This window comes from Nestor notabilis, unplaced genomic scaffold, assembly GCF_000696875.1.
Source record: "Nestor notabilis isolate BGI_N333 unplaced genomic scaffold, ASM69687v1 scaffold12772, whole genome shotgun sequence".
In the NCBI taxonomy this organism is placed as follows: domain Eukaryota; kingdom Metazoa; phylum Chordata; class Aves; order Psittaciformes; family Psittacidae; genus Nestor; species Nestor notabilis.
Window position 1 is genome coordinate 50,997 of NW_009918884.1, and position 17,349 is coordinate 68,345.

Sequence of the window (17,349 nt, forward strand, 5' to 3'; positions counted from 1 at the left end):
ATTCATGGAGAGCACAATGAATTGTTCTCAAAAATACTTTGTTGTGTGAGTTGTTTGTCCTTTTTCAGGGTGGAGGGGAGGAGTAAAGCTGTTTGGTTTAATTAATGAAGATACAAGGGCCAGTGCTGAAACAGCTCAGGCTTTTTCATTCTTAATAGCTTCTCTCTGGTTTAACAGGCCATGAACATAGCTGGCAGCATGAATCTGGGCCATGAGACCGCAGCGATGGGCATTTGGTAGAGTGCCTTTGTTGGTCCCCTGTTGTTCTGACAGGGGTAAACACTTCAATGCCTTTACTCTGTGATTTTACTAGGCTGGATGCAAGGGGTTGATTTTTACCATGTTAGAGTATAAGAGAGGAACATAAATATGTTTGGAGCTGGGCGTTTTGTCTCATTCACCTCGGGGGGTTAGGTTTGTTTGCCTTTTTTTTTTGGTGGTTTTTTGTGTTCTTTGGATTTGTTTTTAAGCACTAAGTGCTATCAGGGGGAAATAAATTGTATTAAACAAATACATGACTGAACACAAGTCTTTACCACTGGCAGTCCGTTTGTACTGAGCTTTTGTAATACTGCAATAGTTGCAGGAAATCCTGGTGCTGGTTCATTGTGGGGGGTGTGTGTGTATTTTGACCGCTGTCATGTAAAACAAGAAATCCTGTCCCTTTCTGCAGATATTTAAATCCAGACTTTCAATTAAAGAGCACTTTTTTCCCCGGGAATGTTTATTTGAAGTTTAACTTGTGTCTTACGTGGCAAAACATTAACTGTGCAGAAGAGGTGTGAAATCAAGTATTTCAAGTAGGAGGTGTTGATTTCAAGTACACAGCTACTCAAAAAAAGCAAATAGCTTCACTTCCTAGCATAACAGCAGAAAACTGTCTTGGCTTGTTCTGGCTTGTGTCCCTTGTGATGCTGGAGATGAGGGATCCTGCTCAGCTCTGGGTGCCACCTTTTACTGCCGCTGCTGAGGTAGGACAGCACTGCTCTGCTCAGAATCTCCCTGATGGACAGCCCACCACGGCTCTCATCCTGCTGGGTGCCATTTCTTGGAGTTTAATGTCTTTAGAGCTTAACTTAATATAGAATTATAGAATGGTTGGGTTGGAAGGGACCTTAAAGCTCATCCACTTCCAGTCCCCTGCCATGGGCAAGGACACCTTCCTCTAGAGCAGGTTGCTCCAACAAACCCCAGTTGATACACGAAGGGTTTTAAAGATGTTCCCAGCTATTTCCTCTGCTCTGCTTTGGTTTTCAGCCACTTCTCAGAGGACGTGCTCAGCTCTAGCAAGGTATATATTTAGTATTTGGTTCTTGACTGCTTTTTGCACATCAGGTCAACCTCTGCTCTGTCTTCAGCCTCACACTGAAACCACATGATATGTGCGTGGTGAGTGTTCACAGCAAGTCATAGCAGCTCTATTTTGAGGGTATAAAAATGTCAACTCAAAAATGACTTTGAAATCCTCAATGGAGTGAGCAGATTCACTGCACTGAGAGTCACTGCAAAGCAGTGAGTAGCTTTCATTGCTCGGTGGTAGCTGGTTTCCTGGCAAAACTGAAATAATCTGGATTCATTTGGCCACATTCTCTGTTTGGACAGTCAGCTCTGGGTAGACTTCGGGTCTCTTTGGTGCTGCCGCCTTTCAAACCCTGCGTCTCTCAGCTGGACCTGGCTGGCAGAGCCAAGCAGGGGAAGTCATTCTGTGTGTCCAAAAGGCGTAGGAAATCCTAGAATCCCAGCCTGGTTTGTGTTGGAAGGGAGCTTAAAGCTCATCCAGCTCCAACCCCTGCCACGGGCAGGGACACCTTCCACTAGAGCAGGTTGCTCCAAGCCCCTGTGTCCAACCTGGCCTTGAAACAGCCCATAAGGTAGACACTGTCAGCTTGAGGGATATAACTGGTTGTTGCTTATCATATCCCAGTGGAAGAGGTAGAGAAGACATATATGGCTGAGGCAGCCCGGGGTTGCATGGCAACAGCGAGGACGTGGCTGGCATCATTTATGAGAATGTTGTATACTGTGGGACTTGGTACCTACTCCAGTGCACAGGGAAAAATTAAGCGCAGAATCAAAGAATATCTGGTGTTGGAAGGGACCCACAAGGATCATCAAGTCCAACTCCCAGCTCCTCACAGGGCATTTATTATTTAAAGGTTTTTTTGAGTAGAACAGCAGTAGATCCTTAGGCTGTGATGGTGCTAAATGTGCTGTGTGAGTGCTTTCCAACGTGGGCTGGGGCATTTGGAGCACCCTGTGTTTCCCCAGGCTCACATACCCCTGCAGTTTGCCACGTCAGACCCACCCGTCCCCTCCAGGGCTTGGCCCACCGGGGCCAGCTGGAGCAGGTTAAAGCCTTTCCCCTTGTCCTGTCCCTTCATCCCTTGTCTAAAGCCCCTCTCCAGGTTTTCTGGAGCCCTTTTAGGCACTGGAGCTGCTTCAGGAGCCTTCCGCTCAGCCTGGCTCCAGAGCAGAGCTGCTCCAGCCCTCGCAGCAGCTCCAGGGCCTCCTCCGGATCCTCTCCAGCAGCTCCACATCCCTCTGGTGTTATGGAATTGATTAATTCCATTACTTTTGTGGCTGCTCTTAGGCCTGGTCTCCAGCGCTTGTAAAGTGCTTCTGTGATTTGAGGTGGGCATTAGGGTGGGCTGAGGGACTCGTCCTCACTGTCGATGCCTGCGGGTGGAGCCTGCCCTGGAGGTCTCTAACTTCCCTCATCAGTGAGCTCAGAAAGAAAACGTACAATTCCTGGAACTGCTTATCTGTCACTGCACATGGTGGGGGGAGGCAGAAGGTGCTGCTGCTGCCCAGGACACTGAGCTAAGGCAGTTACTCCTTCCTTACTTACACACCGAGGTGGCAGATCTTCTCGCCTGCTTGCTAGGAACCAACCGGAGTGGTGGTCTTGAGCCATGACTTACTCCTTGTGGGCAGCACTAATTCGTCGGATAGTAAGTATACATGGAAACCTGAGGATGCTGATCCCACAGAGTTAGACTTGCCACTTGCTGTGTAGGCTTTTGGCTGCTTACCAAGAGAAAATATATAGGCTGTGAAATGTTATATAAGGCCCTCTAAAAGTGTGGTGGGTTGTGTTGGTTGGCTGGTTTTGATATGGTGATATGTTCTTGATGATTCTCTTAGTGGTGCAGAATATATACTTTACCTTTTAGTAATAATCCTTAGAATAGCTGAGGTTAGAAAGGACCTCTGGGGCTCATGGAGCCCAGCATCCAGGTCAGAGCAGAGTCAACTGTGAAATAAGAGAGTAATATTTTAACAGAATAAGGTGTATTGCCATCTTCCTGGCCTAGTGCAGGGAACAGCTGGGATGGGTTTCTGCATCTGCAAGGACTGGTAAACTCTCCTTAGTGCAGCGTCACACGTAAGGGGCAGGGGAGTTCTGAATATGGGTGATTTAACCCAATTTCTGACTTCTTTTAGTTATAAAAAGGAGGGAGAAAGAGATAAAGGAAAAAAAGGCCTTCCAATAAATAGGCAATAATTTTTCTCTGAGTTCTGCATTAACAAGGCAGATGATCACAACTTCATTCCATTGTGCAATCACATTCATATGCAATTTATGCCAGTAGATTTTAACTTCTATTTCTTGCACTTCAAGCTGTGGGGTGTCATTTTGGCTGTCGGATGTCTCGGTCTCTTTGGCAAACAAAGCTATTTTTGAAGCTGTCTGTGCAGATTCTGACTCATGAGATCTCTTTCAACTGGTGGAATAAAGACGTGGTGTATGAGGAATCCATCAGTGCAGAAGAGTTTTTCACATCAGTGTGTGCATTCGTGCTTGGTTATGGTTAATTTTTGTGCTGGTAGGACCAATATTGTGTGTGCATCACTTTCAGGAACTGGAAATTGCAGGAGTAATCAGCCCTGGACTACAGCCAAACCCAGCTTAATTCCAAGGGAGCACTGAAAGAGCCATAATCATCATGTGTCATTGTAGAAGCACTAGAGGGAAATCAGTAGAGAGCTTGGCTGGTTTATTTTGTATGAAAATTAAGTAAATTTTTTTCCTGGCTGCTGGTACAAGAATTATGAAGTTCGGGATCGAAGATGGAGAATTTGAATCCTGGATCAGCAGTGGTATTTATTTGATTGGGGAGATTTTTCTCTGATTCTAGACAAGAAAATTCCCAATTTGGGTTTATCTTGGGCACTAAGAGGAGACCAGACCCTCCTTTTGATGGCCTTTTCCTCTGAAATGGCTGGGTTTACTGCACCATGAATATTCTGTTTATCAAGGAAATGCTGTCTCTGGCCTCGCTCCACATGTCGTACACCTCTGCCTTCAGCTTTGGTTTCTTCTGCCAAGGGATGGAGAAAGAAAGAGAATGGATCACACGTATTAGCACAAGCTTGTTGAGTTACTAATGGGTAGTTGTCTCTTACAGAGGAATGGTTTCTGTTCAGAACAGATCTGTTCTTAAGAGCAACAAAAGTCAAAGCCAGACACATCAGTTCTTCATCCTGCAGGATCTCTAGTTCTGTAGAGCTCATACGTGAAAAAAGACCTGAACATTGTCACTCTGGTACATTCAGTGTCTTACATTATTTTCCCAATCTGTCGTGTTCTACAGCTCTTGATTTGTAATCCCAGTTTGTTCTTCATTCATGCTCTTTGTCTGGAACACCAGGTTGTTCCAAGTAAAATGTCAATGCCAGAAAATGCAAATGTATGTCTATGATCTAATTTGAGTTGCTTGTGTCTAAAAGCATCTCAGCCATAAATCACAACAGTACATATGTATAGTTCTCAGAGTATTTGGGTGATTTTGACTGATATTTAAAAAACCAAAAGTTTAATACAAACTATGAAGTGCTATCCAGAGACTATGAAGGCTGAAAGAGGATGGAAGTAGAGAAAATAATGTCTTTTTTAACTAGCCTCTGCTGCATTTGAAAACTCAGCTTATACTTACTGACAAATAAACCTTTTGAAGAGGAAGGAATGGATTTTCCCCAGCCACCTCCAAGGTCCCACTTTCAAATTCCCAATTAAGAATTACTGAGCCTTCAGATGAGCAATACATTTGCATCTAGATGTTCTGCTGCTGCTGCTGAGGCGGTGTTATCTGGGCTGTCCATGCTTTCTCCTTCCAACCATCACACTGGTGATAACGCAGCACTTTGTATAAACAATGTCTCCTACATGCCATGAAATGAAGTTGCTTTTTTGCTGCTCACGTTCCTGTTTCTCAGCTTTTCAGGCTGCGTTTCTAGCTAGAAACAGTGTGAGTGATTGCAAGTAGTGCAATCTATACACCATGCATAGAGAGAAGGTGCATCAGTCGCAGCCAGTGGGACTTCCAATGACAAGGAGATGCTCATGTCTGTTGAATCATCTTCTGTCTGGGGCAGGGAGTGTTGTCGCACAACTGCTGGGGGCTGCAGGTATGGGGCCTGACATAGATGCCACTTTTTCAGTGCAGAAAGCAGCAAAAGTTGATAAATATTCATTTATTGTATGTAGTGATTGCATAATGCAGGACTCGTAATGGGAGATTGGGATTGGAAACAAATTCATAACAAGCAAGTTTATTCCTGCCTTTATGTTGACCAAGTGTAACTGGTGGATTCCAACCCATTCGGCAAATGGACTGTTTGTCCTTGAGCTGGGGCTGAAGGAATGCTCAAAGGTCTGGTGGTGTCGTTGCAGGACCAGCTGAAGCAGTGCTTCTCCAGGCAGCCCGCGGGAGCCAAGGACACCGACACGCTCGTGCAGGAGCCCGACAGCCAGTACGGCACCTGGAACAACCCGCGGCACAGCGGGGACAGGTAAGGGCACCAGTCCCAGCGGGCAGGGCTCTGCTCAGCTGGGCAAGGGGAGAAACCCTGGGCTTGGGTGTGCACGTGTGCGTGGGGCTTCTCGAACGCCTCACGCTCGGTCTCAGTGACCACGTGGTTTCTTAGTGTGTCGGTGAAGAAATATTCCTTTAATGTCTGCACATTGCAGTAAGTTTTGAAATTTAAACTCCACCCACAGTGAGAATGCAGCATCACCACTTCCAGAATCAGTGGCAATACCTGCTTGGACTGGAATAGGCTGGTGTGGGTTGAAAGGAACCTTAAAGCTCCTCCAGTTGCAACCCCTGCCCTGGGCAGGGACACCTTCCACTAGAGCAGGTTGCTCCAAGCCCCTGTGTCCAACCTGGCCTTGAACACTGCCAGGGATGGGGCAGCCACAGCTTCTCTGGGCACCCTGTGCCAGCGCCTCAGCACCCTCACAGGGAAGAGCTTCTGCCTCAGAGCTCATCTCAATCTCCCCTCTGGCAGGTTAAAGCCATTCCCCTGATCCTGTCCCTACAGGCCCTTGTCCAAAGCCCCTCTCCAGGTTTCCGGGAGCCCCTTTAGGCACTGGAGCTGCTTGGAAGTCTGTCAGGTGAATGAAAGGTAGTGTTACAGATGCTTTTCTATTGTTAACATGATTTAATGAAATAAACCTAGAGCACTGAAGTGTGAGGGGTTTGTAACTTATACCTGTTGGGTAAATTATAGCTTCATCTACACTGAGCCAATATCCTGTCTGCTCAGTGCAGTGTGAAAATAGCATTTTATCTGGGGTTTTAATGCTATACTTGTTGAGATCTTATAGGAGACATTAATGTCAATTATGTTTGGTGTGTTCTACACTTGAGAACAGTGTGTTATCAATATTTTATTGCCTATGAGATCAGGGCAGCTTTCAGGCTGAAGTCAGTGAGCTCACTGACACACCAGCAGTGTCATCCAAGCCTTCTGTTAAATTAACTTTGATTTCAGTATGTTACAGGTATTTTCTGTCATCAGTTTCTTAACAAAGGTGCTGTCTCAGCTCCACAGCAGACAGCAATTGAGTGTAGCTTCAAACCTGGAGGATTCTTCCTGATTAAAAAAGCTCCACCTAGAAGTTCTGGTTCATTGAAGTATTGAACTCAGTCTCCATGTCCTCAAGCTTTGTTTCCACTCTAAGAAATGTTTAGTTTCTTCTGCTTTTACAGTGTAATGATGACACTATAGTGACTTTTTAGCATTTTGCCACCCCCTTGCTCTATTTTAACTTGACTTACGGCTCACTGCGGGGGACTTGCTGGTCTATTAATTCAAACAGAGGAATGACAAGAACATGCTTTTAAATATTAAATTAATAATGGGAACCTTCCTGGAATCTGCATTTTGTTTGCAGTTTGTTTTATGAATCAGAGGACTTGTCATAAGGACAAGGGCAGACGTCCTGCTGCTCTTGCCTTGGTGACGGAGCACAGCCCTGCACTCAGCTGCTGCGGTGCTTGTCTCCTCCTCTGCTCAGCCCAGGGGCAGGAACTTACAGGAGACTTGGATAATTCAGCTTTCCTGTTTTGCCTGGCTCACTTCCCTTAGACTTTATATCTCGCCAGCCACACAGCCCTGGGGCTGTGTTCCCTGGGCACCTTGATGTGCCTGCCTGAGCAGTGTGTGGCCATCGCTGAACCCGGGGCTGAGAGCACACTGGGGATATTGGCACCATGACCCGAGTCTTGGGGGGGGGGCACACAAGGAACAAATGGGGACAGGAGGGACAAAACAATGTCACCAGCCTGCTGCTGCTGTGTCAGAGGAGCTTCCAGCTTCTGGCATTTTCATAGATTCATGGAATCACAGACTGGTTTGGGTTGGAAGGAACCTTAAAGCTCATCCAGTTCCAACCAGATTAGGACCAATCATGTAAAATTAGGAGCTTTGACTCCTGGTTTCACACGATGAAGCAACACATTCTTTCTGACCTCTTAGCATCATCTTGCTAAACCTGATGAGATTTGCTTGCAGTCGACAGTGAGGACTGGTCTCAGTTTGCTGTGTGCCTGTGATGCCCATGCTGCTGGCATGTGTGTGGGCTGGATGAAGGGTAGCTTTTCAGAGAAGCGAGTGTCTGTAAATGGCACCAGTTGAACATTGTTGGTAGCTTACGGATGTGCTCATAAAGCTTGGAATCTTAATGAAGTAATAGAAGAAGATGCATAATACATCATCTTCCATGTTCTGGTGGATCTAAAGCCTAACACTGCAGATACCAAATACCATTGAAAGCAAAACCACCAGACAAACCCTTCCCCCTGGAGCTCATTAGAGCCATTGCTTAATTATCTGGGGCCCACACACTGGAGGAGGGAAGAGGCATTCACTGTGCCCCTGTGCTGGAAACCCTCTGTGCAGGGTTTGCTCTGCCAGACTGGAAATACCCCATCCACTGCTGCTTGGTAGAAGGTTGTTATTCAACAGCTCCTGAGTGTTTTCCTCTGAGATCACTATTGGACTGTACCAAATACTAAGGTCTATTGTTCAATATGTGTGTGTATATTCCTGCATAAGTGTTGAGATTTTGGGGGGTTTGAACAGTTTTCCTAGATACTTGCTGAAGAAAAGGTTCTCAGTAACAAAAGGCTCTTGTTAAGAAAAAAGCCACACATCTATATGAAATATACAATAATACATTAGTAATAGATTAATATGACTTAAAATAAATACAATCTAAGTATTATATGTGTATGTATATATCAAAGCGCCCTCCTGGGGAGAAGAAGGGAACATGAACAAGTGATCTTGAAAGCTCTGCAAGTACCTCATAGTGTCCTGCAGGAATCCACTTACAGGAAGAGTATTGACTGTTCTGTATTGATAAGCATTTATATGTATTTGAGATTATTTTACATGAGAAAAGAGAAGAAACTTTTATCAGTTTCTCTTTGCTTGAGGCCTGCAAACAGGGCATTACCCTTCAGAGTGGTTTCAAATGTACACAGTGCCAAAGTGTAAGGTCTACTGCTGTTACATATTAAACAGGGAAATCGCTGGGGGGGGGGGAAGGTATTTCCTGACTGTTATTTCCTTGCTGTTTCCCTCATCTTGTTTGTGTGTGTACGTTTGGAGGGGCCTTTGTGTTACAGTCCAATAATTACAATCTATCTGTATACTTGCATTATCCAATACACTGTAAATCCACGTAGGTAAAAAGCTGTGCTAATGAAAGTGATCCACACCCTTGCTGCTGGTACCTGCTGCCTCCAAACCTGCCTTTGGTGCTTGTTTCAGTTCTACCTTTATTTATCATCTGCTGAGTATGTGTGATCCAGACTGTCCTGGCATGTATTTGTTTACCCTGAAGTCTCACAGATTCCATTGTCTTCATTTGCAGCTTTGTACCTGAATCTCCTTCCTTGGAAAACGATGTCATTTCAACGAGGAAGCAGCCTCCAAACAGCCACCCATCCTCCCTGTCCTCGCAGACAGAACCTGCCTCCCTGGCTGATCACCATGACTTCTCGAAAGACCAAAGAAGCACGAGTTTGGATCGTTCTAGCACTGACATGGACTCTACTGATGGGACTGATTTACCTCCTCCAGGAGACACCTACCCTGATGGAAAGACCACTGACTTCTCTTTCATTGATGTAAGTTACTATAATGGGAAACAAGTTCTTCGTTAACTATATCATTACCTGTGTTGGTCACTGCAAAGCAGTGCCTTCTGGAAGCTTTGCACTCCATCTTCCTCTGCCTTTTCTTTATCACATAGAGTTTTTCCAGCTGACTTCCTGCCTGAAAAGTTTAAGATCAAAGCTACAAAGTTCTTCTGGTTTCTTTAGTGCTTAGATTTTTGAGAGATTCCAAAAAGCTGTTGACCTTGGGTCTGCCAGTGGCTTAATAAAGTTGCTGTTTCTCTTGGTGCTCCTCAGTGAGCTGTAATGGAAGAGTTAAATGGTTTTACACTGGAAGCAAATATCACAAGTAGCTACTGGCTGCTGTGCTATGAGCCAGGCAGATTCAAAGCTATGAAGACCTTTACTAATATTTTTCTTATTTACAATTGGTCTCCATCTGAAGTCACTTACAACTGCACTTTAAGGGACTTCCTTCATACTTAACCTTGCAGTTAGTATAAGAACAGTGGTTTCCTTGGCTGTGGTTAAAGGTATCTCTTTAAAACACGAATAGCTGCAAGTGCAGCTGGCAATATGCTGTTTTAATGAGTAGTTTATTCCTAACCTGAAATCTCTTGGAAAGAAAGAAAACCACGTCTCCTGAAGAGGAGATGACCAGCAAGTCTCTCACAACAAATTGCTTTAAACAAATAAATAAACTACAGCTCCTTCTTTTGCCCTGTAAATGTTATTGCTTTACTGTCACATCCAGAGATGGATGTGTTGGAAAGGACAGAGCACAGAACTTTTCCGAATGCTGTGACACTTCACTTGCAACGTGACAATTGCCTTGTTGCTGGTGAACAGCTTGATATGTCTATGGATGGCAGCCCATGAGGACAATGAAATCCCAGCACTCTGCTGCAAGAGAATTTGTGTAGTTGCTCTTTTTAGGTCCCAATCATGTTCTCGGCCTTCAGCTGGTACTAGCGAGCAAGGCTGCACTCTGAAAACACTCCAGGAACTAAAATCCTATTTATTGCAGCTATTTTTTATTAATTCAGTTAAAATAATTCATGTAGATCAGGCATCCACAGCCAAGATAGATCAAAGAAGCAGCACTGCACCCAGTTAGCCACAATCTAGCTTATCCTCATTATAAATTCTCTTTAATATAATTTTAAGTAACTACAAGAATAATAATCAGGCAAATAGCTATAGTTTAATTAAACTGAATGGGTTAATGCATTAATGTAGGGTGGGAAATCATTATGGAGGAGATTACTTTTATTTTCAGGCTGGTTAAAGTAAAGGTTTTGTCTCTCTTTACAGCAAACCACTGTTCTGGACTCCAGTGCTCTGAAAACTCGTGTGCAGCTCAGCAAGAAGAGACGCCGCCGGGCTCCTATTTCCCACTCCCTTAGAAGAAGCAGAGGGCTGGAGTTTGAAAACAGGTTTTCTTTGACAGAAGAACCAGACAATACCTGGATGTTTAAAGATTCCACAGGTATCCCTCACTACCTGAAATAATCAGCTGTGATCAGTTTGGTTGTAAGGGCAGGAATTCCTACTTGGTACAACATACCTGAAGTTGCATCGAGGTTTAACAGCAGTTTCCTTTTCCTACCTCTGGGTCATCCTCTAAATCAAGTCTCCCCCTCCATTCCTCGGAGTCTTTGGAGCAAGGGCAGCACCAGACCCGCAGAAGAGCAGGGTGAAGGAGAATGTTGTTGCAGTTTCTGAGTTGCTGGCTGCTGCCTTAAAGAGAATTTTGTTCACTGAGGAAATAGTGAGTTTGGAAATTGCTGCAGTTGGCTGCATTATCTCACATTAAAACTTATCTCACATTATGTGGTCAACCGAGATGTTTAGAAGCAGCAATATTCATTAAATTAGGAGTACCTTCTGCTCACCTGTCAGCAAGAAATCTTTCTATTGCTGAGTACCTAGTATGCTTGTTGAAACACTGAGTTCAGTCCTGTGGTGTGTTAATATAACTCTTAATACACATTTGAATGGAAAGGGAGATCTATAACAAGATATGGATAATAAAACCTGCTGACTAATGTTTTTTTCTCTCCTCTGCTTCTTTTCTTTTAAACAAATAATTAGAAGAGAAGAGAACTATGCAACAGGAAGATTCCGATGAGGAAGACAAGGTCCAGCATACCACGAGGTCACCGTCTGTACAAGCTCAGAGACTCCCCGTGTTTCCAGGAATGGATCATTCTGTTCTCAAGGTAAGTGTAGGCAGAAGGTGTCAGCTGAGAGTTAAAGCGGGTCAGGAGCTGCAGATCCTCTCCAGGAGCAGAGCTAGGAAGTTTTGCTGAAGATGCCTGCAGGGGTGGGTGTGATGCGTGGAAAAGCCACCCGGTTATCTTTCTTATTTTAACTCGTGGCTAGAAACATGAAGTGATTTGGAACAAAACAAGCTTTGCAACAGCAAACATGCTTTTGAACCTGCAAGGTTTATAAGGAATCCCTTCAGTGATTTCAGGATATGGTTTATAGGTCTCAATAATCTGTTTTCCATTCCTAAACCGTCTGAATGTTGGCTTAACAAGGAGCCCTTTTTCCTACTTTTATATTCAGGCCCAGCTGCGGAGAAGACAAGAGTCAGAGGGTTCTGGTGAAAAAAGTTCTGCTCAGCCCTTCAAATCCCCTAAACCACAGCCGCAGCTCGGAACTCCCGGTAGCAGAGTGCTGCCCCCCAGTGTAGAGAAGGAGGACAGGTGAGAGACTTCCTCCAGTGTCGGAAAGATGCGAAGACTCATTTTGGTGGGAGAACAACATAATGCAGATACACTTCCCAAGGCTGTAGAGGAAATGGGATATTCCTTTTTTGATTCTGTCATTAAGTTTTATAATTAAAAGAGGGGTTTTTTCATCTCTTAGGTCAGAAGAAAAGTCTCCTCAGTGGCTGAAGGAGCTGAAATCAAAGAAGAGACAGAGCCATTATGAGAACCAGGTTTGAAAAGGTACCTTCTGATGGAAAGAGGGGCTTTGCAGTGATGGAAGCACACATGGGGAACGTTTCCTTACCATGTCAGTGACACAGCTCTGTAAGCATAAACGCTGAAGCAGGAGTGTGCACCTCGAATGTGCAGTAGTTCTGTGCTGAGGCAGAGCAGTTTGCCTAGAAGTTTTCATTCACAGGTGATACAGATCCACTGGTTGTCTGCAGATAACTTAATTTTAACAGCATCCAGTCTGCTTGTGCTTCCATCGAGTTAGCACATTAAATAGGACCAAGACAACACTACAGAAGTAGTACTGGTTTGTGGGGGCTTTCCTGTCACACTGAGAGGGGTCTGACTGTTTTCTTGACGGTGTCATACCATGACTTGATTGCTTCTGTGTTTTCTTTGCAGGTAGTGGTTCTAACTAGAAGAAGATGAAGAAGTTTAACAGAAGCCTTAACTCATCTGAACCTAAAATTCACACGTCACGTTGCTGCTGTTTGCTTCCTGCCTCAACTGCTATGTGCATGGTGCCTTCCTGTTTCGTGGAGAAAGCTGCTTCATCTTCATAGTCAAATACAAAGCTGTATCTTTTCAGATGTGGCCAGTCACCCTCGGCCTGCCTGAAAGAAGAACACGTGGGTCATTGGTAGCACTTCAGAAAGTCAGGAAAGATGGGAATACTTGATGTAGGAGCAGAAAAGTCCCTCGCTGTTGAGCAGAGACTACATTTCTCCATAGGTTTTCAGGGACTCAGAAGGGTGACTGCTGGTAGCCACATCAGGAGTAAGGCTGGGCTTTGTGTTTGGTTATGAAAATAACAATTTTAATCAAATTTATCTTTTTCTTTTTCTTTTTTTTTTTTTTTTTTTGTGGAAAAAATAGTAAGCTCCTGTTTAGACTGAAGTCTGTGGAAGGTGAGAGTGAGCGAACAAATGATGTTTACTGCCATATTGCAAAAGGAAACTTGATTATTTTTTGTAAAATGTATTTTTGATTGGCTTATATTTACATGTGATCTGCTGAGCCAGCAGATGGTATAATTTTTAGATGAACAAAATGTTGACTTTTGTCACTCTTGAAATGGTATATTCTGTGCTTTGTCAGCATGTGGAATAATTGCTTCATTGGAATGTCCTTCCTAAAAAGGATCAAGCAATAATGTCAACCAGTTCTCTCTAAAAACCATAACTGTGTAAATACTGTTTTTATAACAAAAAAGGAAGGGAAGAGGGAGGATGTTACACTCATATCAGGGTTCCAGTTAATTCTTGAATGTCACTTTAATAGCAGTTTGGATAGTCCCACTTCATAGTTTTATTTGTTAATCTGTAAATACCAGGTTTAAGTTTTTATTTTTATGCTGATTTTATGGAATAACCTAAATGTGATCTTCAGCTTCTCAATCATTTACTTTCCTTTTGCTAAGACCGATGTTCTAATAGCGGCGTAGATCTCATGCACAACACGGGTGTTACGGATACCACTGATCTCTCAAATATGTTACTATCTTTGAATACAGATTCTGAAATAGCAACCGAGGTGTCCACGTAAGACATACTTTATTCTCTCCCCAAATAAGTGCTCTTTTCAGTAAACCTTGTCAAGATGTAGCCCCTCGAGGGAGGTTATTCTGTCATGTCAGTATTCCTCACGCAGAGCCCAAACGCCGTGGCTGGGGTGGGAGCAGGGGCTGCTCCTTCCTTTGCCCTCCCCATGTCCTGCTTTTGGGCTTCTCTGGATATTAATGATAAAGCACCAGCACTTGAACTAATTTTCCTTCTTCTTTTTTTACAATCAGCATTTCGGAAAGCTTGATCTTACTGGGGTTACCACAGTGGTGCATCTGCGAGCCAGAGTGGCATGCCTGCTCTGCTGTCTGTCAAGCTTGTAGCTGCCAAAACCATGTGCCAATTCTTCTCATGGAGGAGTCATAGAGGAGGGGAATTTTAGTCCCAGTCTGCTCATAGGAAATAACAGCAGTATGTCAGGAGACAAGTCCCATATGCCCAGATCTCTCTCCCAGATTTAGTTCCGATAGCAGCTGCCCGTACTTAATGGAGATGAAATGAATATGTCATCAGAGCTCTTCCAGTGTTAGGGTTTCACAGCCCCTTCTGCTACCAGTTAAGAAACGATCACCCCAGATTTCTGCCAAGCCTTTCATTCTGTGTGGGTTTAACCTGGGCCACGAGATGGGCTTCCATTTGGATGCAGGCAACCACCACTAAAGAGCTGCTCTCGGCTCACTTTACATGTTGCACATAATTTCTTCCCTCTTCTTTAGCTGATGGTGGAAACGACAACTCTTAAAGCTTCGCTTGTGTGTCTTTTGGGATGTGTTTTGTGTTGGCAGCACTCGAGGGTACCATCAGTTCCATACCCCGTGTGCCACACGCTTGGGTCCCCCCGAGCAGCAGCGTGTGCGGGTGTGAGAGGAGCAGCGATGCTTTGCTTACTCAGATGAAGTGGGGCTGACTTCAGACAGTACCTAGAAATCATGTAAATTCCCCCTGCTCACGAGAGTATTTACCCAGGCTCGATGTTCAAATTCAGCAGGTTGAGAGTGTTGCATTACCAATAGCTGGAGGATTTACTGGTTCTTGGTCTAATAAATGAAGGCCAGAAGTTGTGTAGCTGGAGTGTTTGCTCTGTGTTTGAGGAAACTGAGGGGATTAACACCGGGTTTCCACAAAGCCCTTTGAATGTGTATGCATTTCCACATCTGCTTGGACAATGCACTGAACCTTACTGTAACTGGTAGTTTAACCTACTACTGAGAAATGTTTAATGCTTAAATGTCTAATTAAAAAGCATCTTTAGAATGTTGTTGAATGGGAAGGTGTTTTTTCTGCTCTATCATTTCTTTATGTTGTACATGGATTAAAGACCTACTTCAGGTTATCACTATGTAATAAAAGATATATAAATATGTTATTACTACTTAAATGATAGAACATACTGTAATACACTTTATATAATTCTATTTTAACTCCAAATAATGCTTGTTTGAATTTTTTTATGCTTTTACTTTTGTTGCCACTTACTTCTTTTTGCTGTTAGTACAAGATGGAAGTGAGCTCTTGGCCTCAGCACTTCAGGGATGAGTCTTCATGAATTACTGGAACCTGCCTTAGAGCAGGTTCCATTTCTTGTCCTAGCAGAGGCTGAGTAATAACAAGTGTGATGGAGATCCTGGCACTCCAGGACCTCTACCTAATGTTTTTTAAGAGTCTAAGTAGATGTAATTTGGAAGTCCTTCCTGCTAGCACTGCTCTTGTTCTTACCAGAAATCCTTCCTCCAGTTCAGTTTGGGATTTACACAGCCACTGTGTTCCATTTTATTGGAATCCCCGCTTGTGGATTTCTTCCCTGTTATTTTTGTGTCTGCAGATGCACATCTTCAAGGTCTGGTGCAGCTGAATTTGAGCTCTGAGCTGCTCAGATTCTCACTGCTTTGGTTTTACTTCCTGTGGAGAAAGAGGCAACATTTCTGTTCTTCAGCCTTTGAAGTCTGAAAGTGCCCCTCTAGGAATTACCCCCTCCTTCTGCTTGCACAGAAGTTTGTTTCACCCTCTATTTGTTTGCAAACAATTATTGGGGAACTGTTAAACACTGTGTGTCAGATTCAGAAATGCAAACCCTTAACTGGCCCTTTCATCCGGAGGAGCAGCATCCGTTCGCTTATAACCTTTAGTACTTGTGCAAACACACTGGAATAGGCCTCCTGGCTTAGGTATTAAACCGAGGATGTGGTTTGATGTCAGGGTGTTTAAAGGAGAGCAAAATAGCTTAGTGGGGATCAGGGCAGTTCAAAGGCAAATATCACATAAATAGTTTAAATGCAATGTGTTAAAGTCTGTGCCCCGCTAAAAGGTGCTTCTGTCTCGAAGCCTTTTCCCCTTTATGTGAGAATCCTGGTGCTGATACTGCAGTGTCGTTGCCCTTTGTCTTACTGTGAGTAGGATGGGAGAGAACCTTTGGCAGACGTTTAACTGGATCCTGTGAAGCCAGAGGAGCCGTGTATCCACAGCTCCAGTGGTCTGTGTGTGGTGTCCCGAGTGCGGGCAGTGAAGCCATGGAGGAGCACAGGATTGCCAGCACGGACTGGGATGTAGGGACAGGACAAGGGGAATGACTTTAACCTGCCCGAGGGGAGATTGAGATGAGCTCTGAGGCAGAAGCTCTTCCCTGTGAGGGTGCTGAGGCGCTGGCACAGGGTGCCCAGAGGAGCTGTGGCTGCCCCATCCCTGGCAGTGTTCAAGGGCAGGTTGGACACAGGGGCTTGGAGCAACCTGCTCTAGTGGAAGGTGTCCCTGCCCGGGGCAGGAGGTTGGAGCTGGAGGAGCTTTAAGGTCCCTTCCAACACAAACCACTCTATTAAAAACAATGGTATCTATTAAACATGATGGTATCAAGCCTGTTTTTAAAGGAGCTATTGTATAGATTAACATTTTATATTGTTCCACATAGCCTTATAGCTTATGTAAATATGGGTCACAATAAATATATTGTGCTATAGAGAATATTTTGTACTACATAGTTTCCTAAGTAATAAAGATATTCTGGCTGCCGTGTATTGTACTGTACCATTACCATTCCAGTCCAGCTTTACCAGATAGTAGGAAAAAACAATCTATTTTCTAACACTATAACCATTTCTCAAAGGGATTTAAGAGGCTGACAGCAGAAGGAAATTGAGTTCTGTTAGGAAGGCAAATCAGTGAGATCTAGTGCCCCTCTTGTCATGTTTCTGTAATTGCCTTATCAACGTGCAAGCTGCGAGCGTGGCAAGGAAGGTTCATGGGCACTGCAGAGCTCGGTGCAGTGGGGACACTGGCCAGGAAGGGACTGGGGGCAGAGTTCTGTGTTTCTAATGTGTCAGAACCAGGTGCTGTTGTGTTTGGTGAAGGAGGCAAATTAACCCAGCCCAGGCTCGCCTCTGAGCGCCCCTCCTGTGCGGAAGGGATTTGGTATTTTAGAGCCAAGCACTTCGA

The 17,349-nt window shown here is 44.3% G+C and overlaps 1 protein-coding gene across 1 annotated transcript in view; it reads left to right on the plus strand.

Moving 5' to 3' along the window:
* KIAA1671 (KIAA1671 ortholog) overlaps positions 1 to 12,988 on the plus strand; it is a 43,587-nt gene extending 30,599 nt beyond the window's left edge. Inside the window, exons 5-11 of the mRNA XM_010009966.1 lie at positions 5,675 to 5,793; positions 9,167 to 9,422; positions 10,725 to 10,899; positions 11,505 to 11,632; positions 11,985 to 12,124; positions 12,288 to 12,370; positions 12,764 to 12,988. Coding sequence (XP_010008268.1) covers positions 5,675 to 5,793; positions 9,167 to 9,422; positions 10,725 to 10,899; positions 11,505 to 11,632; positions 11,985 to 12,124; positions 12,288 to 12,366 — 897 coding nt within the window. The 3' untranslated portion in view covers positions 12,367 to 12,370; positions 12,764 to 12,988. The remainder of the gene's footprint in view (positions 1 to 5,674; positions 5,794 to 9,166; positions 9,423 to 10,724; positions 10,900 to 11,504; positions 11,633 to 11,984; positions 12,125 to 12,287; positions 12,371 to 12,763) is intronic.
* The last annotated feature ends 4,361 nt before the right edge of the window (positions 12,989 to 17,349 follow it).